The sequence below is a fragment of the Vicugna pacos genome, chromosome 11 (assembly GCF_048564905.1).
Source record: "Vicugna pacos chromosome 11, VicPac4, whole genome shotgun sequence".
NCBI lineage: Eukaryota > Metazoa > Chordata > Mammalia > Artiodactyla > Camelidae > Vicugna > Vicugna pacos.
The window spans coordinates 72,600,523-72,626,658 of NC_132997.1; the positions used below are offsets into that span (position 1 = coordinate 72,600,523).

At 36.2% G+C, this 26,136-nt stretch overlaps 2 protein-coding genes across 8 annotated transcripts in view; one reads left to right on the forward strand and one right to left on the reverse strand.

Moving 5' to 3' along the window:
- Nucleotides 1-16,814, forward strand: part of LOC140699371 (cytochrome P450 2C18-like) — a 31,275-nt gene extending 14,461 nt beyond the window's left edge. For all 3 annotated transcript variants that reach the window (XM_072971663.1, XM_072971664.1, XM_072971665.1), the window contains 4 exons: nt 8,630-8,771; nt 11,375-11,562; nt 15,771-15,912; nt 16,633-16,814. In XM_072971663.1, coding sequence (XP_072827764.1) covers nt 8,630-8,771; nt 11,375-11,562; nt 15,771-15,912; nt 16,633-16,814 — 654 coding nt within the window. The remainder of the gene's footprint in view (nt 1-8,629; nt 8,772-11,374; nt 11,563-15,770; nt 15,913-16,632) is intronic.
- LOC140699370 (cytochrome P450 2C21-like) overlaps nt 1-26,136 on the reverse strand; it is a 95,549-nt gene that overhangs the window by 58,991 nt on the left and 10,422 nt on the right. Inside the window, exon 1 of one of the 5 annotated variants that reach the window (XM_072971659.1) lies at nt 14,734-14,752. The exons of the other annotated variants lie outside the window; for them this stretch is intronic. The gene's annotated coding sequence lies outside the window, so the exon portion shown is untranslated. Of the gene's footprint in view, nt 1-14,733; nt 14,753-26,136 lie in introns of those variants that run through there. 5 annotated transcript variants of the gene reach the window in all.

Sequence of the window (26,136 nt, forward strand, 5' to 3'; positions counted from 1 at the left end):
AATCAACTGACAAGACGTGAGTGTTACAACTATATGGAAACATATTGGACAACCTAGAAGAAATGGACACATTTCTGGAAACATACAGTCCAGCAAGATTGAATCAAGAAGAAATAGACCACTTGAACACTTCGATCACTAGAAATGAAATCAAATTAGCAGTAAAAAAAAAAACCTCACTACGAATAAAAGTCCAGGACCATATGGCTCCACTGGGGAATTCTACTAAACATACAAAGAATAACTCTCACTGATCCTTCTCAAACTCTTCCAAAAGACTGAAAAGGAAGGAATGCTTCCAAACTCATTCTATGAAGCCACCATCACCCTGATACCAAAACCAGAGAAAGACACTATCAAAAAGGAAAATTATAAGCCAATATCATGGCTTTAACATACATGCAAAAATCCTCAACAAAATAGTAGCAAATAGAATCCAACAGCACATAAAAAAAGATCTTACACCATGATCAAGTTGGATTCAGCCCAGTATCACAAGGATGGTTCAACATATGCAAATCGGTCAATGTGATACACCACATCAACAAAAGAAATGACGAAAATCACATGATCATCTCAATAGATGCAGGAAAAGCATTTGATAAAATTCAACACCCATTTATGATAAAAACTCTTATCAAAGAGACCATATCTCAACATGATAAAAGCTATTTATGAGAAACCTACAGCCAGCATAATACTCAGTTGTGAAAAGCTGAAAGCCTTCCCACTAAAATCTGGAACAACACGAGGATGCTCACTCTCACCACTTCTATTCAACATAGTCTTGGAAGTCCTAGCCACAGCAATCAGGAAAGAAAAAGAAGTAAACGGGATCCAAATTGGAAGAGAAGAGGTAAATTTGTCACTATATGTGGATGACATGATACTATATACAGAAAATCTTAAAAGTGCCACACAAAACCTACTAGAGCTGATAAAAGAATTTAGCAAGGTATCAGGATACAAGATTAACATACAGAAATAAGTTGCATTTCTTCACACTAACAATGAAATAGCAGGAAAAGAAAGTAAAGAAGCAATCCCTTTTAAAATCGCATCTAAAACAATACAATACTTGGACAAAATCTGACCAATGGGGTGAAAGACTTATACATGGAGAACTACACAAAAATGATTAAGGAAATTAAAGATGACTTAAAGAAAATGAAAGATATCCCATGCTCTTGGATTGGAAGAATCAACATCATTAAAATGGCCATACTGCACAAGGTAATCGACAGATTTAATGCGCCAATCAAATTACCTATGACATTTTTCACAGGAATACAACAAATAATCCTAAAATTTATATGGAATCACAAAAGACCCAGAATTGCCAAAACATTACTGAGGAAAAATAACAAAACTGGAGGCATAACCCTCCCAGACTTCAGACAATCCTACAGAGCTATAGTAATAAAAACAGTGTGGTATTAGCATACAAACAGACATATGGAACAGAATAGAGAGCCCAGAAATAAACCCAGAGACCTACAGACAAACTACAACAAGGGAGGCAAGAATATACGATGGAGAAAAGACAGTCTCTTCAGCAAGTGGTGCTGAGGAAACTGGACAACAGCATATAAATCAATGACGTCAGAATATTCTCTACCACCATACACAAAACTAAACTCAGAATGGCTTCAAGACTTCAATGTAAGAGAAGACACAATAAACTTCCTAGAAGAAAACACAGGCAAAACATTCTCTGACATAAATTTTAGCAATGTTCTCCTAGGACAGTCTACCCAGGTAATAGAAATAAGAGGAAAATTAAACAAATGGGACTTAAACAAACTTATAGACTTTTGCACAGCAAAGGAAACCAAAAGCAAAACAAACAACAACCTACAGAATGAGAGAAAATATTCACAAATGATGTGACTGACAAAGTTTAATTTCCAGAATATAAAAACAGCTCATACAACTTAATAATAAAAAAACAAACAATCCAATGCAAAAAATGGACAGAAGAGTTAAACAAGCAATTCTACAATGAAGACAAACAAATGGCAAGGAGATAATTAGGCACATGAAAAAAATGCTCAGTATCTCCAATTATCAGAGAAATGCAAATCAAAACAACGAGGTATCAGCTCCCATCAGAATGGCCATCATTCAAAAGTCCACCAACAGTAAATGCTGGAGAGGGTGTGGAGAAAAGGGAACTCTCCTACAATGTTAGTGAGAATGTAGTTTGGTGCAGCCATTGTGGAAAACAGTATGGAGACTTCTCAAAGGACTGAACATAGACTTAACATATGATCCAGCAATCCCATTACTGGGCATATATCTGGAGAGAACTCTAATTCAAAAGGATACATGTATCCCAATGTTCATAGCAACACTATATATAATAGCAAAGACATGGAAGCAACCTGAATGTCCACTGACAGATGACTGGATAAAGTAATGGTATAGCTATACAATGGAATACTACTCAGCCATAAAAAGGATAAAGTGATACCATTTGCAGCAAGATGGATGGCCCTAGTGATCATCATTCTAAGGGAAATAAGCCAGAAAGAGAAAGAAAAATACCATATGATGTCACTCATATGTGGAATCTAAAAAAGAAAAAAAGAGGACACTAATGAACTCATCTACAAAACAGAAACAGACTCGCAGACATAGTAAATGATCTTATGGGTGCCAGCGGAAAGAGAGTGGGAAGGGATAAACGTGGGAGTACGAAATTTGCAAATCATATCCACTGTGTATAAATACAGCTTAAAGAAAATGTCCTTGTGTATAACACTGGGAACTACATTCAATATCTTATAATAACCTTTAATGAAAAAGAATATGAAAACAAATATATGTATATGCATAACTGAGGCATTGTGCTGTACTCCAGAAATTGATACATTGTAATGACTATCCTTCAGTAAACAAGAAAACGAGTGTTTATTTGTCCTCTCAACTCAATAATCTCTATGTCAGTCCTTATGCCAGTATCACATCATCTGGTAGCCTTAATTACTAGCTTTGTTTTTAGTTTTGAAATTAAGAATATCTCTTCGTTGTTATTTCCAAAGATTGTTTTGGCTTTTCAGGTCCCTTAAATTTCCATGTGACTTTTAGGATAAACTTGTCAATTCATGCCAAGAAGGCAGCAGTGATTTTAATAGGGATTGCAGACTTTGAGTGAGCCTATGCCTCTGGACTCTGAACTTTACGTAGGTTTCTCAGTGTTTTTCTCCCTCTCCACATGGGGCAGGATAGCTAGAGTGGGCTGGAGTTGGGTATTTCACTTCTCCCACATGGAATGCTAGAGCTACCTGGATTAAATATTTCCCTTCCCTCAGGTCAGTTAGGGTCTGATAAAACCCCAGCAGGTGAGACTTTTTTTATCTAGTTTGTCTTGAGGGCAGGCCTTCTTAAGAAGAACTGAGTGCTCTAGTACATTTAAAAATCATTCCTTTTGCCCTCCTTCTGCTGGAAAAATGAAGGGATTTTTCTCCAGTATTTACTGTGAGAACTTGCTCAACCTCCGGGAGGTAAACCTCAAAATACTGTGGTGGCCCCTGTAGGATGGGGCTCCCTGTGCATTATCTCTCAGTGTTGTCCACACTGAGCTGTCAGCAATTTCTCAACTACGACTTAGGTTTTCCTTCCCAGGCACTGATTTCCATTCGTGGGGCTCTTCTCTGTTAAATCTGACTCCCTGCATTTCCCTGCCAACTTCTCCAATCTTGGAAGCAGCAGTCTTCCCTCGGTCCTAACCCCTCTCGTGGATCCTAGAAGAGTTATTTACAATTTATTCCCTCTTAGAACGGAACTGAAACTTCTACGCTCTTCACATGTGGAATTATCAGATTTATTTTTCTATGTTTAAGTATTCATGAATTTAGAATTTTCACTTGACTGTTGATTTCTAGACTCATTTTACTGTTATCAGAGGGTAGTCTGTATCATTTTTATCTATTTCAGTTACTGAGAATTCTTTATGACCTAATACATGGTCTACCATAGAGAAAGTTACATGTGCACTGGAGAAGAGTGTGTATTCTGCTGTTGTTGGGACGAGTGCTCTTTATGTGTCTGGTAGTAGAGTTGATTCTAGTGTTGTTCAAGTCTTACATTGTCTTGTCAATCTTTTGTCTAGATGGACTATGCATTATTGAAAGTTGGGTACTGAAGTCTCCTACTACTCTTGTTCAACTCCCTATTCATTCAGTTCTTCTAAAGCTTGGTTCCTGTAGTTTGGCATCTTATGTCTAGTACAAATATCTGTTTATTGTTATAACTTCCTGATGAATTCAACTTTATCTTTTTTTTTTAAGGAGTCTAAAATATCCCATACTTATTTGTTTCTTTTCAACTGTTTTTGATTAAAATCTATTGTTTGTAATGTTAATATAGCCATTCCTGCTTTATTTGGCTACTCATTGCTTGCAACATCTCTTTCCTTCTTTCTGATTTAACGTGTTTGCATCTCTGGGTCTAAAGTGAGTTTCTTGTAAATAATGTACACTTTTCTAAATTGAGATATAACTGACATAACATTAGTTTCAGGTGTACAACATAAGAATTCAATACATGCATGTATTGCAAAGTGATTAATTACCACAGTAAGTCTAGTTAATATCTATTAGCACAGGTAACTGCATTCTTTCTTGTGATGAGAATTTCCAAGATTTACTCTCTCAGCTATTTTGAAATATACAATATATAGTCATCAGGCTATACATTACATCCCAAGACTGACTGACTTTATAATTGGAAGTTTGTACCTTTTGACCCCTTTTTTAGCATTTTGACCACTCCTCATCTCTGGCAGCTACCAATGTGTTCTCCATACTTATGAGTTCAGTGCTTTTTTTATATTCCATGTGTGAGGTCATATATTTGATTTTCTCATCCTGATTTGTTCCACTTAGCATAATGCCTTCAAGGCCCATCCATGCTTCACAAGTGGCAGGTTTCCTTCCTTTTTATAGCTATATTATATTCCATCATAAATGGAATATTTCTATACACAATTTAAAATGTATTCTCTCAATATCTGTCTTAACTTATGAATTTCAAAAACTGAAGTGATTAGACATAGTGAAGGATTTACTTCTGCTCTGATATTTTCCCCTAATGCCTTTTGCTTCTCAATTCTTCCAATATATCTATAATTTTTGTTTGATCAGTTGTTTTAGTGTACCTTTTTTCCTCTTCAATGTTTTGCATGTAATTTAATTAATTTCTTAGATTGTTCTTAACATCCTAAAGTCATAAAAACCTAGTATGATTTGATTCCATAGTAGTTTGAAATTGCATGTTAACTATGCTCCCATCAAAATTCATCCCGTTTTATTTTTTGTGTGTCACAAATTACATCTTTATATGGTGCGTGCCTAGAAATATATTTATAATGATTGTTTAATGCATTTTTCATTTAAACAGTATAGAAAATAAAGAGATTCATACTAGTCTACAATAATTTTAGCTTTTATATTTACCTAGTTATTTTCAACAAGCATATTCACTTATTAATGTGTGTTTTAATTAACATCTAGTGTCTTTTGATTTCACCCTAAAAGGTTACTTCCTTTAGCATTTCTCGTAGGGCAGATTTATTAATGAGGAATCCCCTTACCCTTTATTTGGGGCATGTCTTAATTTCTCCTTCATTATGGAGTAATAGTTCTGTCAGTTACAGAATTCTCGGTTGGCATCTTTATGTTCAGGGCTTTAAATGTGTCCTTCCACTAATCTCTGGTCTTCACACTTTCTGAAGAAAAATGAGCTGTTTCTACTATTGAGAATCCTTTGTACATGATGAGTCACTGCTCTCTTGATGCTTTAAACATCTCTCTTTGTCATTGCTTTTTAACATTATGATTAAAATGTGCCTTGCTGTGGGTCTGTTCGGTTTCATCTTTCTTGGGGCTTATTTAGCCTGTTGGATGTGTAGATTCATTTGTAACCAAAGTTTGGAAGTTTTCAGCCATTGTTTCTTCAAACATTTTTTTTACTGCTCCTTCTCCCTCTTCTCTGGGAATCCAATAAAGTGGAAGTTTTACAGTTTATTTAGAGATCCACAGGTCCCTTAGGATCTGTTCATTTTTCCTTATTACTTTTTCTTTCGATTATTCAGACTAGATAATTTCTGTTGTCCTATCATCAGGTTTGCTGTTTCTTTCTTGGGCTTCTTGCAGCCTGTGGTTGAAACTTTCTGATAAATTTTTTTTTAATTTCAAGTATTGTACTTTTTAGCTCCTGAATTTCTATTTGGTTCCTTTTTAAAATGTTCTCATTATTGATGTTCCTTATGTGTTCTTATACTTTATTCATATTCTTTAGTGATTTGCACATGGTTTCCTTCCTCTCTTTAAGAGATCCAAGACATGTATCCTAAGCTTTTTATCTAGTTAAGTCCAGTGTCTGGGCCTCTTCAGCAATGGTTTGTGTCAACTTTCTAAAGCTGCTAATGAGCCATAATCACCTGTTTTTCATGTGTGCTTTGTAATTTTTCTGTTGAGAAGACAGTATTTAATATATTGTATTGCATAACTCTGAAAATAGGACTTTACCCTGTTCCAACAACTGCTACTGTTACTTGATGAAGACTACAATCATTCATCTGTTTAGAAAGTTTTCCAAATCGTTTTTGCCAAGACTGTTTTTCTTATCCTCTGTGGGCACCTGACTCTCTTTTCTGTCATCTCTATAGTAAAGTAGTGACTTTACAGGCATTCTCTCAAATACCTACAGCTAAAGAAAACAGAAAAGTACAAGATGGCATTCTCTTTATCTTTTCAATGAAAGCCCTGGAGATTGAAACAATGGCTATTCTCCGTGCCAGCCTCTCAGTGATCAAAACCTACAATCCCAATTTTGAAAAACGTGCTCCCTGTTGCCCACTCTGGGACCTACTAGCTATACTGACTAGCTGTACTAGAACACAGTCTACACTTTTCATAACTGCCTGACTTTGAACTAGGTTATGAGCAATGTTAGCCAGTATGTGAGATATAGATGTATCAACATTTATACTTAAGCACATCAGCTGCAAGTGTTTAGTCCCCAGAGTACCAAAAGAGTTGCTCAGAGACTTTGTGCATGGCCAGCAGTTGTTTCAGTGAACAGATTGATTTGTGAAACTTCCTTCTGCCATCTTTGTGATGCTAATCCACTAATGCTATCATAAAAATATTGCATGTTTTAATCTATGTCAAGGAGTGTTCTTTATCTACGTTTTCTTTAATTTCATTCAACATTCTTTTGTATAGCCTAATACTGGTAGGCTATATGCACATAAGCACTGTATCTCCAAATCCAGTTCAAGCAATGGAAATACTAATATTGCTTTATGAGTGCACTGCTCATTCGACTGTAGAACACTTGTTAATTGACAAGCTTAGAGCTTGGGTAGAGCCAAGGGAGATGGCTCTTTCTAACAAGTACACAAATTCAGAGTGTTCAGTCTGCCTTGATTCTCTTTATTACTTAATATTAGACATGGCATTGGACCTCTGGAGACTATAAATGCATCATAAAATCAATGCTGGCCTAGTGACATGTGTGCAAAATATACTTTTTTTTTCATGTTAATGATCCTTTCCACTCAGTATAAAACTGACTGCTTGTTGTTACCTATTCCATGTCACATCATCTCCTCACTCCTAAACTAACATTACCTGTACTTGTCAACTGCTGTCTCTCCCAACTTCCCACGACAGCTCCATTCAGTCAGTCTGATACCCTTGGCATTACCCCTACTCTCTTCTTCTTTATGGACAGTGAATGTCCCAGATTCTGCCGTCATGATTGTAGTGGCACTTCAAGTGTATATTTCAATTCATTCCCATATTTATTTCCTAGACCAAGCGGCTTATTGCATCACATGTGGAATACAATAGTGATGGCCCTGTATTATCTCTGGGCATCCATTCTCTTTTTCTAGGTTGAACTACAATATTAGCTTTTGCACAATTTCACCTTCATGGTGAGTCTGCAGACAATATTGAGTTCTATACGTTTTTAACAAAAAGAGAATTATGAAGTCTTGACTCAACTTATAATATGTTTCATGACATAGCCCTAATTATCTGTTTCTACTAATTAAGATTGTATTCATCTAAAAGTAAGAGAAAAACTGTTAACAATGGCTTTAGCAAATAGTGGGATTATTCAGCTCATATACAAGGAGGCTTGTCATCTGTCACTGTAAGGGATAGTCCCGAACCCCCAAAACATTAGAATTTTAAACACCTTCCATTCTTCTTCACTCAGACTTAGAATATAAGCCTTATTTCATGATCAAGCCCTACTGTCCCAAGGTGACGTGTACTCTATCAACTCCCTCAAACACTTCTTTTCAGGTGGAAGGAGAGGAAGTGCTACCAGTAGGCTTCTGCTTATATCTTACTGGCAAAAAGTAAGCTGCACAGCCTACTTAAATGCAAAAGAAGCTGATGAATGGAACTTTAAGGCAAGTGAGGAATAAGGAGAAAATGATACTTGAGTCAACTCATCTACAGTACTTTTGTTATATCATACAGCAGTTTTTCCTATAACTGTACCTTGTAGTTTATGTGTTGACTTAACCTTAAAGCAGTATGACTTTTGGATTAACAGCAATGCTAGCAAATTAGCTTGTGAAATAATTTTACCAAATCATTCCTAGGAAAAACACAATCAAGAATTAGAGTTCACTGTTGAAAACCTGTTAGCCACGATATCTGATTTGTTTGGAGCTGGGACAGAGACAACGAGCACCACTCTGAGATATGGTCTCCTCCTCTTGCTGAAGCACCCAGAGGTCACAGGTATGACCAACATGGTGGGCAGGGTAACTTCAAAGAAGATACTGGAAAGAGACTGCGAGTGATCCCACCTTGTTTCTCACAGGGAAGTATTTAGAGTTAAATCTCTGAACAGCTTAATTTTTTGAAATTTAACGAAGGGATAATAATGGACATCTTTACATAACACAGGAGGATGAGTGAGAGAAGTGAAGACACTGTGGGAGGTAGCAAAGTAATAAAGCACTCTCTGAGGTTATTTGTAGCAGACACAGTGGGCATTAATTAGCCTGGGGCTGCACACTGGTTTTATCATGGAAAGGTCACTTTGATTTATCCTCATTCTGAAAATGCAGTGTTCTAAACAGGGGTGGAAAACAGAAACACTCCTCAATGAAGCATAGGTGGAAATCCTAGAAATTTGGTGAGGTTGCCTGAGATAACGTCCACATTCTGCGAAGTGCTCTCAAATGTTACATTCACAAGAATTTATTGTATTAAGGCTTAAGATGCGATAAAGGTATTTTAGTGGCCCACAATTCTGTTTCTAGAAAACTACTGCTTGCCAAAAGGAGAATTTAGGGTGATCAATCATTTTATTTTTTACACAGAACATTATGTTACAAAAGTACATTTAAAGAGTGATACTAAATCCATAGCAATTTAGAAACACTATCTTGTCGTGTCAGGACCCCTCAAGATGACTATGACCTATTACAAACGAGAATTAGTCTTTTAAAGATGGACAAGAAGAGGCCAGGAAACAGCTGACAAATGTTTAACAAATGTCTGAACACACACAGCTTACTGAGGGGTGATAATGAAGTCAGTATAGAGACGAACTTGTGACCTAAACATCAGAAAAGGAAGTTACATTATGAGAGGAAATAATTTACGTCTCTACAATCCTATAAGATTCAGTATTTGGAAGTACCAAGCGTCGAAGACAGTGTGGGTAGATATAGGCTGATAAAGGTAGCTCTCCCTGCCACGTCCCTTTGACAACCCCTTCTATCAGGTGATTGTTTTTCCCCAGTAGGATAAGAGAAGTTTACTCTCTAGAGAAACTGAAACTAAGAGGACTTACACTCAGGGACACTGGGCAGAGGAAGCGGAAAGAGTGAGGTGCACAACTGAAAAGAAACGTTAGGTAAAAATTCACTTCTTGAGTTCAGAGACTCTGAGCTCCTTTTTCTATCCTGCTTCCTGAAATTAAGCAGCTAGACAAAATTCACAGAGAGTGAACCTGAGATTCGCCCTGGAGAGTGAGAGAGAGAAAAGACCTCCAAATTTTGCCATGTAGATAGAAAATTCTCTCAACATGTACAGTAGAGTGAATGAAATAAAAACATCCACCCCAAGACACAGGGTCATGAAATTTCAGAACAACAGAATTACAGAGAAAATTATAAATTCTTTCAGAGACATGTCAGGTCACATGTAAAGGATTAGGATTTAGAACAGCATCAGAATTCAAGAGCAACTCTCCAACTGTGTATTAATACAAAGATCTTTTCAGACTGGTAGTTGTACCAAAATTTTTCTCCCTCTTTTCCCTTTCTCACCTGAAGTCATGTGAGAGGAAGTCATATGCTCCAGGAATCAGAACTCATGACTGACAATGAAAGTGTCGGGGCTGTTGCTAAATATCAGGCCTAGAAAAATATCCATTTCAAAATGGATTAGGTGGATAAAGCAGGTATGAAGGAAGACAGCAAACAAAAGGGAAGTGATTATCTGAGGCTTCCTAAAAATAGGAAAATTTTATTATACGAAATTGGGAATACCTACCTGAGTATTTGGAAATAATTCGAGGTCAAGATACAGAAATTTATAAATTGAATAAAGAGACATGATTAAGTCCAAGAATGTACCGAAACAAACATAATCAGTCCTCTTTATCAGGGAGCCCTGTTTATGCAATCAGAACAATATTGAAATGAATATCCTAACAGCCAAAGATTGTGGTCTAAGTATGTTTGGGATAATGGAGTAACAGGAATTGTGTGTGTCTATGTGTATTTTGTATGAGGTAGGGATGGACATGAAAATTCTTATCACACATAGGAGGATGCTGTCTAAAAATAGGTAAGTTGAAAATAGAAGTGGTGAGTCATCATTTAGAAATAGAACATACATTTCAGAAGGAACTGCTAGCATATTCAGGGTGGTGGCATGTGGGAAGCTGGAGGATGAGGAGACTACCACTGCGCACTGCACACACACGATATACAAATATACTAAAACACATGCGTTATAACTTAACTTTTCTAGTCCTATATTATTTTGTAGAAATTAATACCAGATTTCTGTTTTTCTTTCAGCAAGGACAATAATGTCTTGACTATATGTTCTGTTTATACTTGGAAACATTTCATCATTTGTTTTATCATGTAGGTTAATATAGAGGTATGTACAGATGTATCTTGAGTCTAGCTTGTAGGAGACTTATATGTATTTACATTATGGCAATGATCCTCTCTATGCCTAGGTACAGTCTGGTCACATAACTGATGTGTACAATGATGTTGGGACACCTTCATAATGCCTCATGTATCCCTGAAATGGTATGCAAATGTGGGAGGCACATTTCTCTTTTTCCATCAGTCTTACTTGTCTCTTATCAGCTAAGGTCCAGGAAGAGATTGATCATGTGATTGGCAGACACCGGAGCCCCTGCATTCAGGACAGGAGCCGCATGCCCTACACCGATGCCGTGGTGCACGAGATCCAGAGATACATTGACCTCATCCCCACCAACCTGCCCCATGCGGTGACCCATGACATTAAATTCAGAAACTACGTCATCCCGAAGGTAAGACTGGTTTCTCTTCTCCTGACCTCAGGGGTCTTGAAATTCCCCTTTTCACAGTAAGGGTGCAATCCTCTAGGAATACAACATGAGAGAGGCCCCAAAATTACATGTGTGGCAGCTTGATGGATTGTGTGCTATTTCCAGTTAGGTCTATAAAGTTTTATAACAGATTTTAACAGCTGGTAGTGTAAGTCTTCCAAATTTGTTCTACATCTTTTATCTTTCTTCTCTGATCTTAGCTGTTTACCTTTTCAAACAAATGTTAGTATCAGGTTCTCAATTTACTGAAAGGCTCTGTTGGAATTTTTTCAGGATGACATTAGATTTATTTAGAAAGACACAGCACCATGATTTCTTTCATCTTTGAATTAATTAATATGGAAAAATACTTCCAATTTGGGGGAGCTTTTATAATTTTCTCAGGTTTTTTTCAGTGCACTGACTTGCCACTCTTTTTTTTTCTAGGTGCTTAATATTGGTTTTTTTCATAAATATTTTATTGTCTTTTCCATTTCTTTTTGTGGAATATGGAAATATAATCAATTTTATCATTTTGATAATTTTATCATTTTGATGATTTTTTCTGTAGGAAACTTGCTACATTTATAATCATTGCTAGTAATTTGTCTCCAGATTAATTACAATTTCTACATACATTGTTCTGGTATCTGGGTTAATATCTTTGTATCATTTTTGTTTCATTTCTGATCTACAGGAGAGGGGAGGTTAGCATCTCCCTATTTAGCATGTTTTATGTACATTTTCGTAAATTTTTAAAATCACATTAAGAAAGCTTACCTTCTTCTCTTATTATGTATGATTATGTTTGGTCATGATTGATACACAATTTTTTTCCTATTGATTTCTGCACCTATTTGTACAGTTATATATATTGGTCTAAATTTTCCTACTAAATATAAATAAGTATACACACACACACAAAGTTAGCTTTGATTTGCTACATTTTGTTCAGGACTTCTCTGTTTAGTCATTGGAGATTTTTGGCCTATGACATTTGTTCCTCAAAATTTTCTCGTCAGATTTCTGATATCAAGATAATGTTGGCCGTACAATATGAAGTGAGAAATGTTTCTTATATGGGTGTATTTTAATTGCCTTCCTGTCTTCTACTTGTGGCCACTTAGTTGTGTCTTTGAAATGCATAATGACTCTTGGTTTAATATTAAATTATTATATATGTGGAAAAAACGCAGAGTTTTCAGAGATGCTTATCTTCTTTCAGAGAGTTCATTCCTCTCCTACTAGGCAGTCAGAATGATGTAAATATCTCCTGTTTCGAGTAAAATTTGGACACTGACACAGACTAAAATTTACTTGAGGTGTCAGCTGACCACTCTGAGGTTCCCCCAACTACGGAATATTAAGACAAATTTCTGGTTTAGCGGAGTTCTAATGCTTTCTAATACACAATTTCTGTATATACTCAGGGTTTCTAGTGGGTATGCTGCAAGCTACTCTCATCTACTTGAAGGCAAGACATATTACTATTAAAATTAGAAAATAGTATAATGACATTTGTATTTTGTTGGAGAAAGAAATGAGATGGGTAAGGCAGCAAGTACTAATCTCAATCTTTGGAGAAGACAGAATTGATGAATTAGTAAGAGATTATGGGACATGTCTCAAGGATCCCAGATTTGCTACAAGGGTTATGACTCCAAGTCCACACTTTTTTCACCAAACGACACAGTGAGGAACAGAGTTTTCTTTTTTAATATTGGGGTCTAAAGTAATATTTAATCAAAATTCTTTCTATTTCTATTTCTAAGAAAATGGAAACAATCCACTAGGACTCAGAATGGGATTGCCCATCTCTCAAATCCAGTGTATCAGGGAATGAGTATTGTATTGTCATACATATTCCCAGTGTGTATATTGCAAATGGGCACTGTCTTCTGCATGGACATCCCAGTACACAAATATGAACATTGGGTAGTTGATTCTACCTTTTTACCAGTAAGTGATTTGTTCTACCCAAGCTGGAGTCATTGAGCAAGGCAGAGATAATGGTCTAAGCAGGAGCTGGTAAACTTTATCTATAATGAACGAGAGTGTAAATATTTCAGACTTTGAGGCCTTGGAGTGTTTGATGCCAGTGTTCACTTCTGCGACTGGAGCATGGAAGCTGCCACAGGACACAGTGAAACAAATGAGAATGGCTATATCCCAGTTTTCATGGAAATTCAAACTTAGATCTCAGTTAACTTTCATGTGTCACAAAAGGTTATTCTCATTGATTTTTTTCAATTTACAATGCTTAGCTCACGATCTGCACAAAAACAGGAGGCAGAGTGTACTTGCACGGTGATGGTTATTTGTCAATATCTAAGACTGTCTAAAAGAACACTTACAATACACCAGGCTGGTTTTTCTACAGGGTTCTTTTTTTCCCCCTCTCTAAAGTGTATTTTCCAGCACAGGGTCACAAAGAATTACCATTATCTCTTCCTAAAACTTGATAGTCCTAGCGCTTACATTCAGATCACTGATCCATTCAGGTAAATTTTTACTTGCATTGCTGAGCAATGGTTATCCTTCCTTAATTTTGTATAAATACCCATTTGTTAAGCAACGTTTGATGGTAACATATTGGCTTTGTAATTTCCTTTGCATCTTAAAGGTAGATTTTCAAAAAAATATGTACTGAAACATATAAACATGGGTACTTTAAAAAATAAGGTTATAGATCTCTTATATGATAAACTTAAGGAATGCAATTTTCCTCAAAGTTTGCATTAAAAATCTTTTAAAACTAAAAACGTTAAAGACATGTGCAGATATATGTAAAATATGAGCTTATATATGTATCTACTATTATATCCATTTATCTGTTCATTTATCTGTCAACACCTCAATCCTTCAATATGTATATCCGAGTAAAACAATTTGTGTATATAGATCAATATCGTTTACACTCAGGAGTTATCATTGACACATTAATATTATCTAATGTACATCCTGTATTTAAAATTTCCCATGGGGGGAGGGGTATAAAGTAAAGCTCAGTGGTAGAGCACATGCTTAGCATGCACGGGGTCCTGGGTTCAATCTCCAACTTCACAACTTTCCTGGAATATCCTTTACAGGTTTTTCTTACTTTTCAATTCAGTGTCCAGCCAAGGAACAAGCATGAAATTTGGCCACCCTTACCCTTTCGCCTCCTGTCATCAGTTGTCTTTGCCCTCTTTGTTCCTTTCCGTACATTTCACTTTGAGACATGTCCAGGCTAGTAGTCATGTAAAATATCACTCAGGCTGGTTTTATGTGATTGTTTTCTAGAAATTAGATATCAGCTATGATTCTGCAGGAGAAGCACATATATGCTTTGTATATCCCTCTGAATTCATTGCAGAAGTGAAGTCACATAATGTCACTTACATCATTACTGCTTATACACTGTTGTTCACATAATGAAACAGTATCTGCAACATTTCTCCATGAACAAAACTCTGGGGTTTTTTACATTTACTTCATAAAAATCTAGGGCATAGTACTAAGACTTTGTAAATATCAGATGTATCACTCACCCAACAATTTTAGCATTAACAGATAAGTTGCTAAAAATCAATGATCCTAAACAGAATTGTTGTAAAATGATTTTTCTAATTTTATCATCCTTTATGTATTTCTAAACTAGGATTAATCTGTAATGACCCTATCACATATTTTAAAATTAACACAAACAGTCCGCACAGCGATGATAAACACTAGCAGTACTTATTACACTTGTATTATCACAGACGCTATTATTAAATCACATGTCTATTTTTAAAAGCCGTTTTTAAACAGAAAGCTCCAAAAATTTCAACCACTATCAGAAGCTTCCATTTTTAACCATAATCCACATTTGATATGAATGAAAACTGAAGTGATAAAGTAAAGCACCCGGTGGGGACATATCCCAGTGTCACATGTGGTGATAAGCAGATGGATTCAGAAGGTCTGGCAGCCTAGGACCCATGTACCCAGTGGTTCAAATGCAGCTGAAGTCCAAGTGCACAGTATCACTACCACTAATCTTAAACTTGTTTATTACTTGTTCTGTCTGACTCAAAATGCTACTGTCCATCTTTTGACCGAGGATTCCTCATCTGTACAGATCAGAGATCAGAACAGATAATTTATAACATTTCCTCCACCTTCACGACTCCTTTGTAATAGAGTTTATCTTCATGTGTTCTTTCCAGGGCACGACTATATTAACATCGCTGACTTCTGTGCTGCACGATGACAAACAATTCCCCAACCCTGAGGTGTTTGACCCTGGCCACTTCCTGGATGAGAGTGGCAACTTTAAGAAGACCGAGTACTTCATGCCTTTCTCAGCAGGTAATAAAACAAGTATTTCCTTTCATTACTTCAGAGGACAAGATACCTTTTGGGGGTCACTTGGACCTTACATAAATTCCCACTTGGGTGCTGGCAGAATTGCTCTTTTTCCATGATTATGAACAGCAATCCCAATGCCCAGGCACTAGCCCTCCTCATGATACACCCTAGATTCCCAGACCTTTGGAGAGCTGACCCAGTTCTTTGAAATTCAGAGAGAAAATTTGAGCTAGGTACTGAAAATACTAAAGAAATGCATCTTAACCAAAAGGAACCCTGTGTTATAAAACATGAAATTTCATGCTATGTTTAATATCTATGAAGAGTAGGTATAGCTGGAGCAGGGAACACAGGCTGTAAGGAACAGAAAGAAAGATGATGGCAACACCAAACTGACAACAGAAAATACAACTACACTATGTGTTTCTAGAGAAAAACAAGATTGGTGAAAACATACAATGTCTAATTGCATGAGACTAAATGAAGGACTTGGCACAGTGCCAAAACTCAATAAAAATCTACTTAAAGGAGGACACCTGTTAAGACACAAAGTTCTATGGATAGCATGTGTGTCTACCCTAGGTCCATCCGTCTATCCAACTGTCCTGCCTTCCATCCATCCATTCAACCATTCATTAAATACTTACTGCACAGTGTCTTTCCGACAGCCTGAAACATATTTTTTAAGGACTGTGTACTCTTTGTGCTTGTTGATTTCAGGAAAACGGATTTGTGCAGGAGAGGGCCTGGCCCGCATGGAGCTGTTTTTGTTCCTGACCACAATTTTACAAAACTTTACTTTGAAATCTCTGGTTGACCCAAAGGACATTGACACCACCCCAAATGTCAATGGGCTTGCCTCCGTGCCACCTCCTTACCAGCTCTGCTTCATTCCCGTGTGAGGAAGCGACGATCATCAGGCTTGTCCTGTGATACTGTCTGCAACTCCCTTATCTGGGGAATCGTTCATCTCCTTTCCTCTTCCTGACCTGCCTGGGAATGCCTTCTCTGACCTCTCCTCTCATCATTGAGCAGTTTCACTACAGCATTGTGTCTGCTATTCTTCACGCTTTGTAACCTTGCTTTGCTTTCAGTCGTCACACAGCTAATACATTTCTAATATTGACTAGTACTGCGTAGTCTATACAAAATCGAACAAGACGATTGGTGTATGCCAATGCAGAACCACCTCTTGTGCATGCGCAAAATAAAAAGCATAACTTCATGAGCCAGGGCTCAAGAGTTTCCTTCCATTGTGTATAATACAGGTAAGAAATGAAAGAAAATAATCCATAGAAATCATGCTGGTCCTCATAATGATAAGCACAGAGAATGACAAAGGGAATGCCAGAAAAAGCTCTCTTGGCTTCATGTCACCTAGAGTCAATTTAGGTTGGATTTGAAAGTGAAAGAAAGTGTGTCCAGAAGCAGTTTCACCCCTGTAGGGAAATACTGAGATCAGTGATAGTGAGGAATGAAATTCAAAGTTGGTCACAGAAAAATAACAATAAAAGTCAGAACAGAAATTGTAAACAGGAAATCAAGAAAAACCCAATGAAACCAAAGCAGGTTCATCAGTATAACTGATAAACCCATAGCCAGGCTATGTCCCTTAATGATAGAAGACACATATTACACAAGCTGTAATGAAAGGAGGGCCATCTCTTTGATGACATGGATATTAAAAGGATAAAAAAGGAATATTGTGAACAATCGTATGCCCACCAATTTGATACATTAGATGAAATGGGTCAAGTCATTAAATACACACTCTGTCAGAACTCACCCAACAAGGGGTAACATCAGTACATGGCATAATAGAAAGCTCTGAACTCTCCTTCTCTCAATGGACACACTGATTCACAACAACACACAAATCAATTCCCCTGGTAAAAATCAAGAAACTAGCTGAAAGACTTCTGTACCCTGCATGAGTGTGAATTAAACCACAAGAAAGCCAGAAAAGAAAAGCAGAGACACATTCTTACCATGACTTCCCACCCGAGCCAAGTGCCATATAACTGGGGAGGAACCCCTAAGCTCCAAGCTTCTCCTTGAGGACCAAAGGAGTCGGCCTGCACATCTGGTGTGCCAAACGTTCACAATTTACTGGGGAGTGGCAGAGGGAACTGATCTCTATGTTGCTTGTCTTGGAGCACTGACAGGACTCTGTACACACTGGACACTTGGGGATGGCTAGAACAAGAAACACAGACTAGACTAGCATCAGGTTTGTGAGCCTCTCAGACTCCTTGGTTGAGCTGATTGATGAGGTAATTCTCTTGCAGGAGACCAGTCAGAGAAGACCGGGAGGAGTGGCTGTTCTGTCTAACATGCATAGAGCAATTATGAGTGTCAAGGAGAATGAAGAAACAGGCAACACATGTTTTCCCTAAAAGTTAATTCAAAATAACTGTTGTAACAATCATTGCTGGGGTCACTAGAATAATAAGGAAATGAAGTAGGAATTCCAACAATAAGACAGACAATTCAAAGTTACCAAACAGAAATTACAGAGCTGAACAACGCAAAAATTGCACCAAAGAAGTCATTAGAGGATACAACAGACTAGATCAAGGAAAAGGATCAGCCAACTTGAAGATAGGTCATCAGAAAATATTCACTTGGGAGCAAAAAGAAAGGAAAAAGAAAAGAAAGTTTAAGAGACTCACAGAGCATTATCAAGTGGACCAATATATTCAGTATAGGAATCCTAGAAGAGAAGACAGAACTGGAAAGTAACAATAAGCAAAGTAACAATAACAGAAAATTTCCCAAACCTGGGGAAGGGAGTGGACATGGAAATGCAAGAAGCATAAAGACCCTCAAGCGGGAAAAAATAAAAGAAATCCACACTAAGACACAATAGTCTCAGTTGTCAAAAGTCAGTGTCAATGAAAGAATTTTAAAAGAAGTAAGAGAAAGCAACTTGTCACATACAGGGAAACCCCCATAAGAGTATCAGCAGATATGTTTAAGTAGACATCGTGCAGGAGAGAAGGGAGTGAGAAAATATACTCAAAAGTTCTGAAAGAAAAAACCTCCAATCACAAATCTTTTCCCATCAAAACTATCCTTTAAAAATGAAGGAGACATAAACCCCCCCAAACAAACAAAACTGAGAACAATTATCACCACTCTAACTGCCTTACAAGAAATGCCAAAGGGACTTCTTCAACTTGAAATGAAAGCACCACAAACAGCAACATGATAGGATAAGAAGGAATAAAACCTTTTTTGTAAAGGTAAATATAGAGGAAAACACAGAATACTATATTGCTGAAACGATGGTGGGAAAATGACTTTATAAAGTGAGTTTAATGACTATTATAAAAGTTAAAAGACAAAATATGAAGAATAACTATAAGTAAAAACATGTTAATAGATACACAATGTGAATATATATTAAATTCTAACATTAATAACAAAAAATGTGGGAAGGATTAAAAGGGTAGAATTTGTATGTGATTGAAGTTAAGTTGTTATCAGCTAAAATAGACTAAGCTCTTTGGTGTAAGCCCTCTTGCCTTATGGTATTCAAAAGCAAAGATAAAAGAAGTCAAAATATAGCAATACAAAAAAAGAATAACAACTAAAGTAAGACTATAACACAGGAAGGCAGGAACAAAGAACTACAAGGCAAACAAAAAATAGTTAACAAAAGGAAAATAGTCATTCCTTATCAATGATTACTTTGAACGTAAATAGATTAAATTCCCTAATCAAAGACATAGACTGCCTGAATGGATTAAAAAAAATTAGATCTGACTATGTGCTGAGACTCACTTTAGATTTAAGGACACACATAGATTGAAAGTAAATGCATAGGTAAAGGTATTCCATGCAAATGGTACCCAAAAGATAGCAAGGATCACTACACTCACATCAGACAATACAGACTTTAAGTCAGAAAGTATTACAAAAGACAGAAAAACGATACTATCTAGTGATAAAAGGATCAATCCGCCACGAATATAGAACAGGTATAAATATACATGTACCCAATGCCAGAGCACCTTAATATATTAAATAAATACTGACAGAACTGAAGAGAGAAACGCAACAGTAATATAATAAGAGAACTGCAATAATAGTAGGAGGCTTCAGTATCCCATTCTAATAATGAATAGGTCAAGTAGAAAGAAAATCAACAAAGAAATACTGTATCTGAACAACACTGTAGATCAAATGGACATAGCAGACATATATATAACTCAGCTCGTAGAGAGAACTACGGACGTAATAAGCAGACATATAAAACATGCCACGCAATAGAAGCAGAATGTACATTCCTCTAAGGCACATACACAACATTATGTGGGATAGATGATCTGTCAGATCACAATATAAGTCTCTACTAATTCGGGAAGAGTGAAATCATACCAAAATATCTTTTCTGACTACACTGGAATGAAACTTGAAATTAATGGCAGAAGAAAAGCTGGAAGTTCATAAATATGTGGAAGTTAATACGTTTTTGAACAACCAGTGGGTCAAAGAGGAAATCAAAGGGAAATTAGAAAATACACTGAGAGAAAGAAAATGAAAAGACATCAGATCATAAGTTATGGGATGCAGCAAAAGCAGTACTAAGAGGCAATCTTTAGCTAGACTAAGATATAAAGAAGAATCAGATCAATAAAATCACACAAAAAAGATAAATTATACAATTATTGAGACAGAATAAAAAGAACCATAAAAAATTACTATGAGCAATTATACAGCCTCAGAGTGGATGGATACCCTGGAAGAAGTGAATTAATTCCTAAAAACATAAAACCCTCCAAGACAAGACTGAATCATGGAGAAGCAGGTCAGAATAGAACTTCAATGAATAAAGGGATTGAATCAGTAATCAAAAACCTCCCAACAAACAAAACCACAGGACCACATAGCTTCATTAGTGAATTCTATCAAACATTTAAAGAAGGATCAGTGGTAATCCTTTCAAACCCTTCCAAACTTGGGAGATGACAGAACACTTCCAAATTCATTATTTGAGGCTAGCAATTCCATGATGCCAAAGTCAAAGACATCACAAGAAAAAAAATGACATGTCAATATTCCTTATGATGACAGATGCAAAAATCCTCAGTAAAATACTAGAATAACTAATTCAACAGCACATTAAAGGTATCATACATCATGATTAAGTGGCATTTTTTTCTCTGCAATACAGGGATGATTCAACTTAAAAAATTCAAACGTGATACGCTACATCGACACAATAAAGGATAAAAATCACATGAGCATCTCAAGAGAAAGGATGTGACAAAATTCAACAGACTTCCAATATAAAAACACTCAACAAACTAGGTATACAAGGAATTTACCTCAATATAATGAAGGTCATATGAAAACCGATAAGAAGACAATAATGGTGAAAAACAGAAAGCTCTTTCTCTAAGATCAGAAGCAAACAATGATACCCACTCTCACCAGTGATGAGAAAACACAGTACCAGAAGCCCCAGCTAGAGAAATTAGGCAAGAAAAAGAAGGAAAACGCATTCAAATCAGCGGAAAGGATTAAAATGATTACCATTCACAGGTGACATAATCTTACACGAAGAAAATCCTACGATTTACACACACACACACACACAGAGTCTCTCTTGAGACAAATAAATCAATTCAATAAATTTGTAGGACACAAGTCAACATACAAAAATCAGTTGCAATTGTATCCACAAAGAATAAATGATGTGTAAAGTATATTACAAACACTGAGCTATTTATACTAGAATGAAACAATATTAAAAACTTAGGAATAACTTAACTAAACAAATGAAAGGCTTGTATACTGAACAAGACAAAACATGGCTGAAAGAAATTTTAAAAGAAACAAAGAAATGGAAATCATATCCCATGTTCATAGACTGGAATAATTAATACTGTTACAATATCCATACTACCCAAAGCCATTTACATTTTCAATACAATAGCTATCAAAATACTAATGAAGTTTTACAGAAATAGAAATGAACAATGTTCAAATTCACTTGAAACCATAAGGTGCTAAATAACCAAGTGAATTTTGAAAAAGGGAAAAGCTGGAGGAACCACACTCCCTCATTTCAAAATACACTACAAAGCTATAGTAATTAAAACAGTATTAATCTGACAGAAAGACACACATATACAGCAATGGAACAGTATACAGAGCCTAGAAATAAACTCAAGCTTATACCTGACTTTCAACAACTTTGCCAACACAAGACTACACAATAGGGAAAGAATAGTTTATTCAACAAATAATGCTAGGAAACTACATTTCCAGGGGCGAAAGAATTAAACTGGACACCTGTCTTGCATCAACTACTGGATATCTGCACACACATACACACATCTAAACACAAACTTATACCCTTCACAAATGTTAATTCAAAAAAATCACAGTTCTAAAGTTAAAATGGAAAACTGTAAAATTTATAGAAGATAACATAGGAGAAATTACTAGACAACTTGGCTTTGGCAACAATTTTTCTGTACATCATCAAAAGTACAACCAGTGGGAAAAAAAGAGAAACTAATGATAATTAGGATTTCATTAAAATTAACAAGTTCTGCTCTGTGAAAGACATTGTCAAGGGAATGAGAAGAGAAGCCAGTGACTGCGAAAAAATATTTGCAAAGGACATACCTGAAAAAGGACTGTTATCCAAAATACACAAAGAACCCTTAAAACTCAGCAGATAAAAACATAACAACACAATTTAAAACTGGACAAAAGATCTGAACAGACACCTCACCAAAGAAGATACACACACTGCAAATAAGCATGTTAAGAAAGTTCAACATCCTAGATCGTTAGGGACTTGCAAGCAGCAACAGCAATGAGATACCACTACACACAAAGACAGTGGTTAAAATCCTAATCACTGACAAACCCAAGTATTGGCAAAAATGTGGAACAACAAAAATTATCAGTCATTTAGGTGGGCATGTAAAATGGTGTAGGCACTTTGGAAGATATTTGGCAGTTCCTTATGAAACCAAACATACATGTACCACCTGACCCAACAATCACACTCCTTGATATTTATAGATGAGTTGAAAAATTATGTCTGCAGAAAAACCTGCACATGAATGTTTAAAGTTGCTTTATACATACTGCCTAAAACTTTGAAGCATTTTCAATGTCTTTCAACAGGTGAAAGGATAAACAAACTGTGGTACATCCATATAATGGAATATTACTCTGTGGTTAGAAAAACATCAGACATCAACCCATGAAAACACATGGAAAAACTTTATGAGACTTACTAAGTGAGAGAAAACAATCTGAAGACTATATGCTGTGACTTCAACGACATGACTTTCTAGAAAATGCAAAACTATGGATATAGTAAAAAAAATAAAAATAAAAAAGATCAGTGGTTCCCAGGAACTTGGAGACAGGGACAGGTGAATACATTAATCACAGAGGATTTTTAGGGCCGTGCAGCTATTCTGTATGGTACTACAGTGGTCAATACAAATCATTATGCTTTTGTCCAAACCCACAGAATGTATGACACACACACTGACACTTAATATAAAGCATGGACTCTGGTGTGTAATGCTGTGTCAGTGTTTGTTTATTGAGTGAAACAAACATATCACACTGGTGAGGGTTGTTTATAGAAGAGGCTTTGTGGGTATGGTAGTGGTGGATATAGAAATGGTATACCTTCTGGTAAGTTTTGCTGGGAGCCTAAAACTTCTCTAAAAATAAATTTTAATAATGATCTAAAACTCTGACTCTAACCCACAACTCTAGCCAAGGCAAGGTTTGCGTTTCTTACTGATAGTGGAAGGCTTCATGCTGATGCCCTCCTCATCATTTGGAAAGCAACGGAAATTCTATTTGATGTGAGATGTCACTGAAATGGGAGTTGGAGAATCAGGATTCTAAGATAAGGTCTCATACTAATGCCTTATCTCATTGAGACCTACACTGTTCACTCAAGAAAAATAAACATCAGATAAATTAATCTCCGAGATCCCTTCCGTCTTTAAATTATCAATGATTCTTTCGTTCTATAAAAAGAAAGAGCCAGTCAGAAGCCTCAGAAGAAAGAAGGAGGTGCAGAGCAGGACATCTCTTATTCAAGAAGTACAGTGGGTGCCGAAAGAGACTGACTGAGGTTTTTTTTATTCAAAAGATGCTGGTGTGGTGCTATTAGAGTTAGAGCTATGTGAGTTAGACAACAAATTAGTGCTTTGTTTTGTCCTGGTTAAAGTGTTCACTGAGACATGGGTTCATTTAAGTTCTAAAGGTTACAAAACCAAACTTTTCTGACCCCAGTTTAATGAGCTGGTGCTGTAATTATTAACTATGTTAATATTTATTTTTAAAATCACTAATGAGGGTGAATCATGCAATACTGAACAATGGCACCATGAAAAGAATTAAAAACAAACAGAGTCATCATAAAGAAGGAATTAACATAGATCAGAGTGGAAGTAAATAAAATAGAGACCAAAAGAATGGCAGAAAACATCAATGAAACCAGGAGTTGGGATTTTAGATAAGGTAAAGAAAATTGATAAAACTTTAGCCAGGCTCATTGAGAAAGAGAGAGAGGACCAAATAAACAAAAGTAGAAATGACTGAGAAGTTGCAACCATTATCACAGAATGTATACAAAGACTTTTAAAAGAATAGAATGAACAGTCTTACACCAACAATTGGACAACCTAGAAGAAATGGATAAATTCCTAGAAACATGCAATCTTCCAAGGTTGAAACAAGAAGAAATAGATAATCTGAACAGACCAATTACTAGTATTGAAATTGAATCAGAGATCAACAAATTGCCAACAAACAAAAGTCTAAGACAGGATGGCTTCACGGGGGAGTTTTACCAAACATTTAAAAAAGGCTTAATACATATCTTTCTCAAACTATTCCAAAAAAGCTGAATAGAAGGGAGTACCCCCAAACTCATTGTATGAGGCCACCACTACTTTGATACCAAAACCAAAGACAGTACCAAGAAAGAAAATGACAGGTGAATATCCTCAATGAACATAGACACAAAAGCCTTCAACAAAATATTAGCAAACTGAATTCAACAATCCCTAAAAATGATCATACACCATACTTAGTGGGATTTATCTGATGAAGGCAAAGGTGGTTCAATATTGTCAAATCAATCAATGTGATACACTACATTAACAAACCTAAGGATGAAAATCACATGATCATCTTAATAGATGCAGAAAAAGCATCTGACAAAATTCAATATCCATTCATGACAACAAACTCAACAAAGTTGGTATACAGGGAACATATTTCAACATAATAAAGGTCACTTATGACAAACTCACAGATAACATCATATATACAATGGCATTTTACTCAGTCATAAAAAGGAATGAAATTTTATCATTTCCAAAAACACAGATGATCCTGAAGGCTATTATGCTAAGTGAAATAAGAGAAAGACAAATACTGTATATTTTCACTTAACATGTGGAATCAAAAACTGAAGAAATGAACACAACAGAAAAAGACTCAAATACAGAAAATAAACTGTGGTTACCAGTGGGGAAGAAGTGGGGGAGGGGTAAGACAGGGGAAGGGCATTAAGAGGTACAAACTACTAAGTCTAAAATCAGTAACATAGAAGAATGTCATGTACAACACATGGAATATGGAATATAGCTAACACAAGGAATACAGCCAAAATTTTGTGATTACTTTATACGGAGTATAATCCATTAAAACGTCAAATCACTATGTTGTACACCTGAAACTAATATAATATGGTAAGTCAACTATATAGTTCAATCTAAAAAACAAAAGACTTGGGGAGTGTCAATAATTTTACATTTTAGGAATGACTTTATTTTAGAAATTTACCTTTCAGGAGATTGGGGATGGGCATAGCAGATTAGAAACATATATAATCTTGCCCTGGGTCAGGATCTCCCTGAAATGACTATAACCTTAATTACAAACGAGAGTTTGTCCTTTACAGGTGAAGAAGGGGAGTACAAGAAACACTCACCAAACCCTCAAGAAATTTCTGAAGCAGAGAGAGAAGACTGAAGGGTGATAAACAGCTCAGCAGAGAGGAGTCAATGACCAAAATATTGGAAGAGGAAGATATATAATGTGCAAAAGTTAATTTTGTCCCTACAACCCCCACAGGCTTCTTCGGAAACATCAAATGTCAAAGGAAGTAGAGGAAGGATGAGGTTGGGAAGGGGAGCTGTCTCTGCCTAGGTCTCCTCC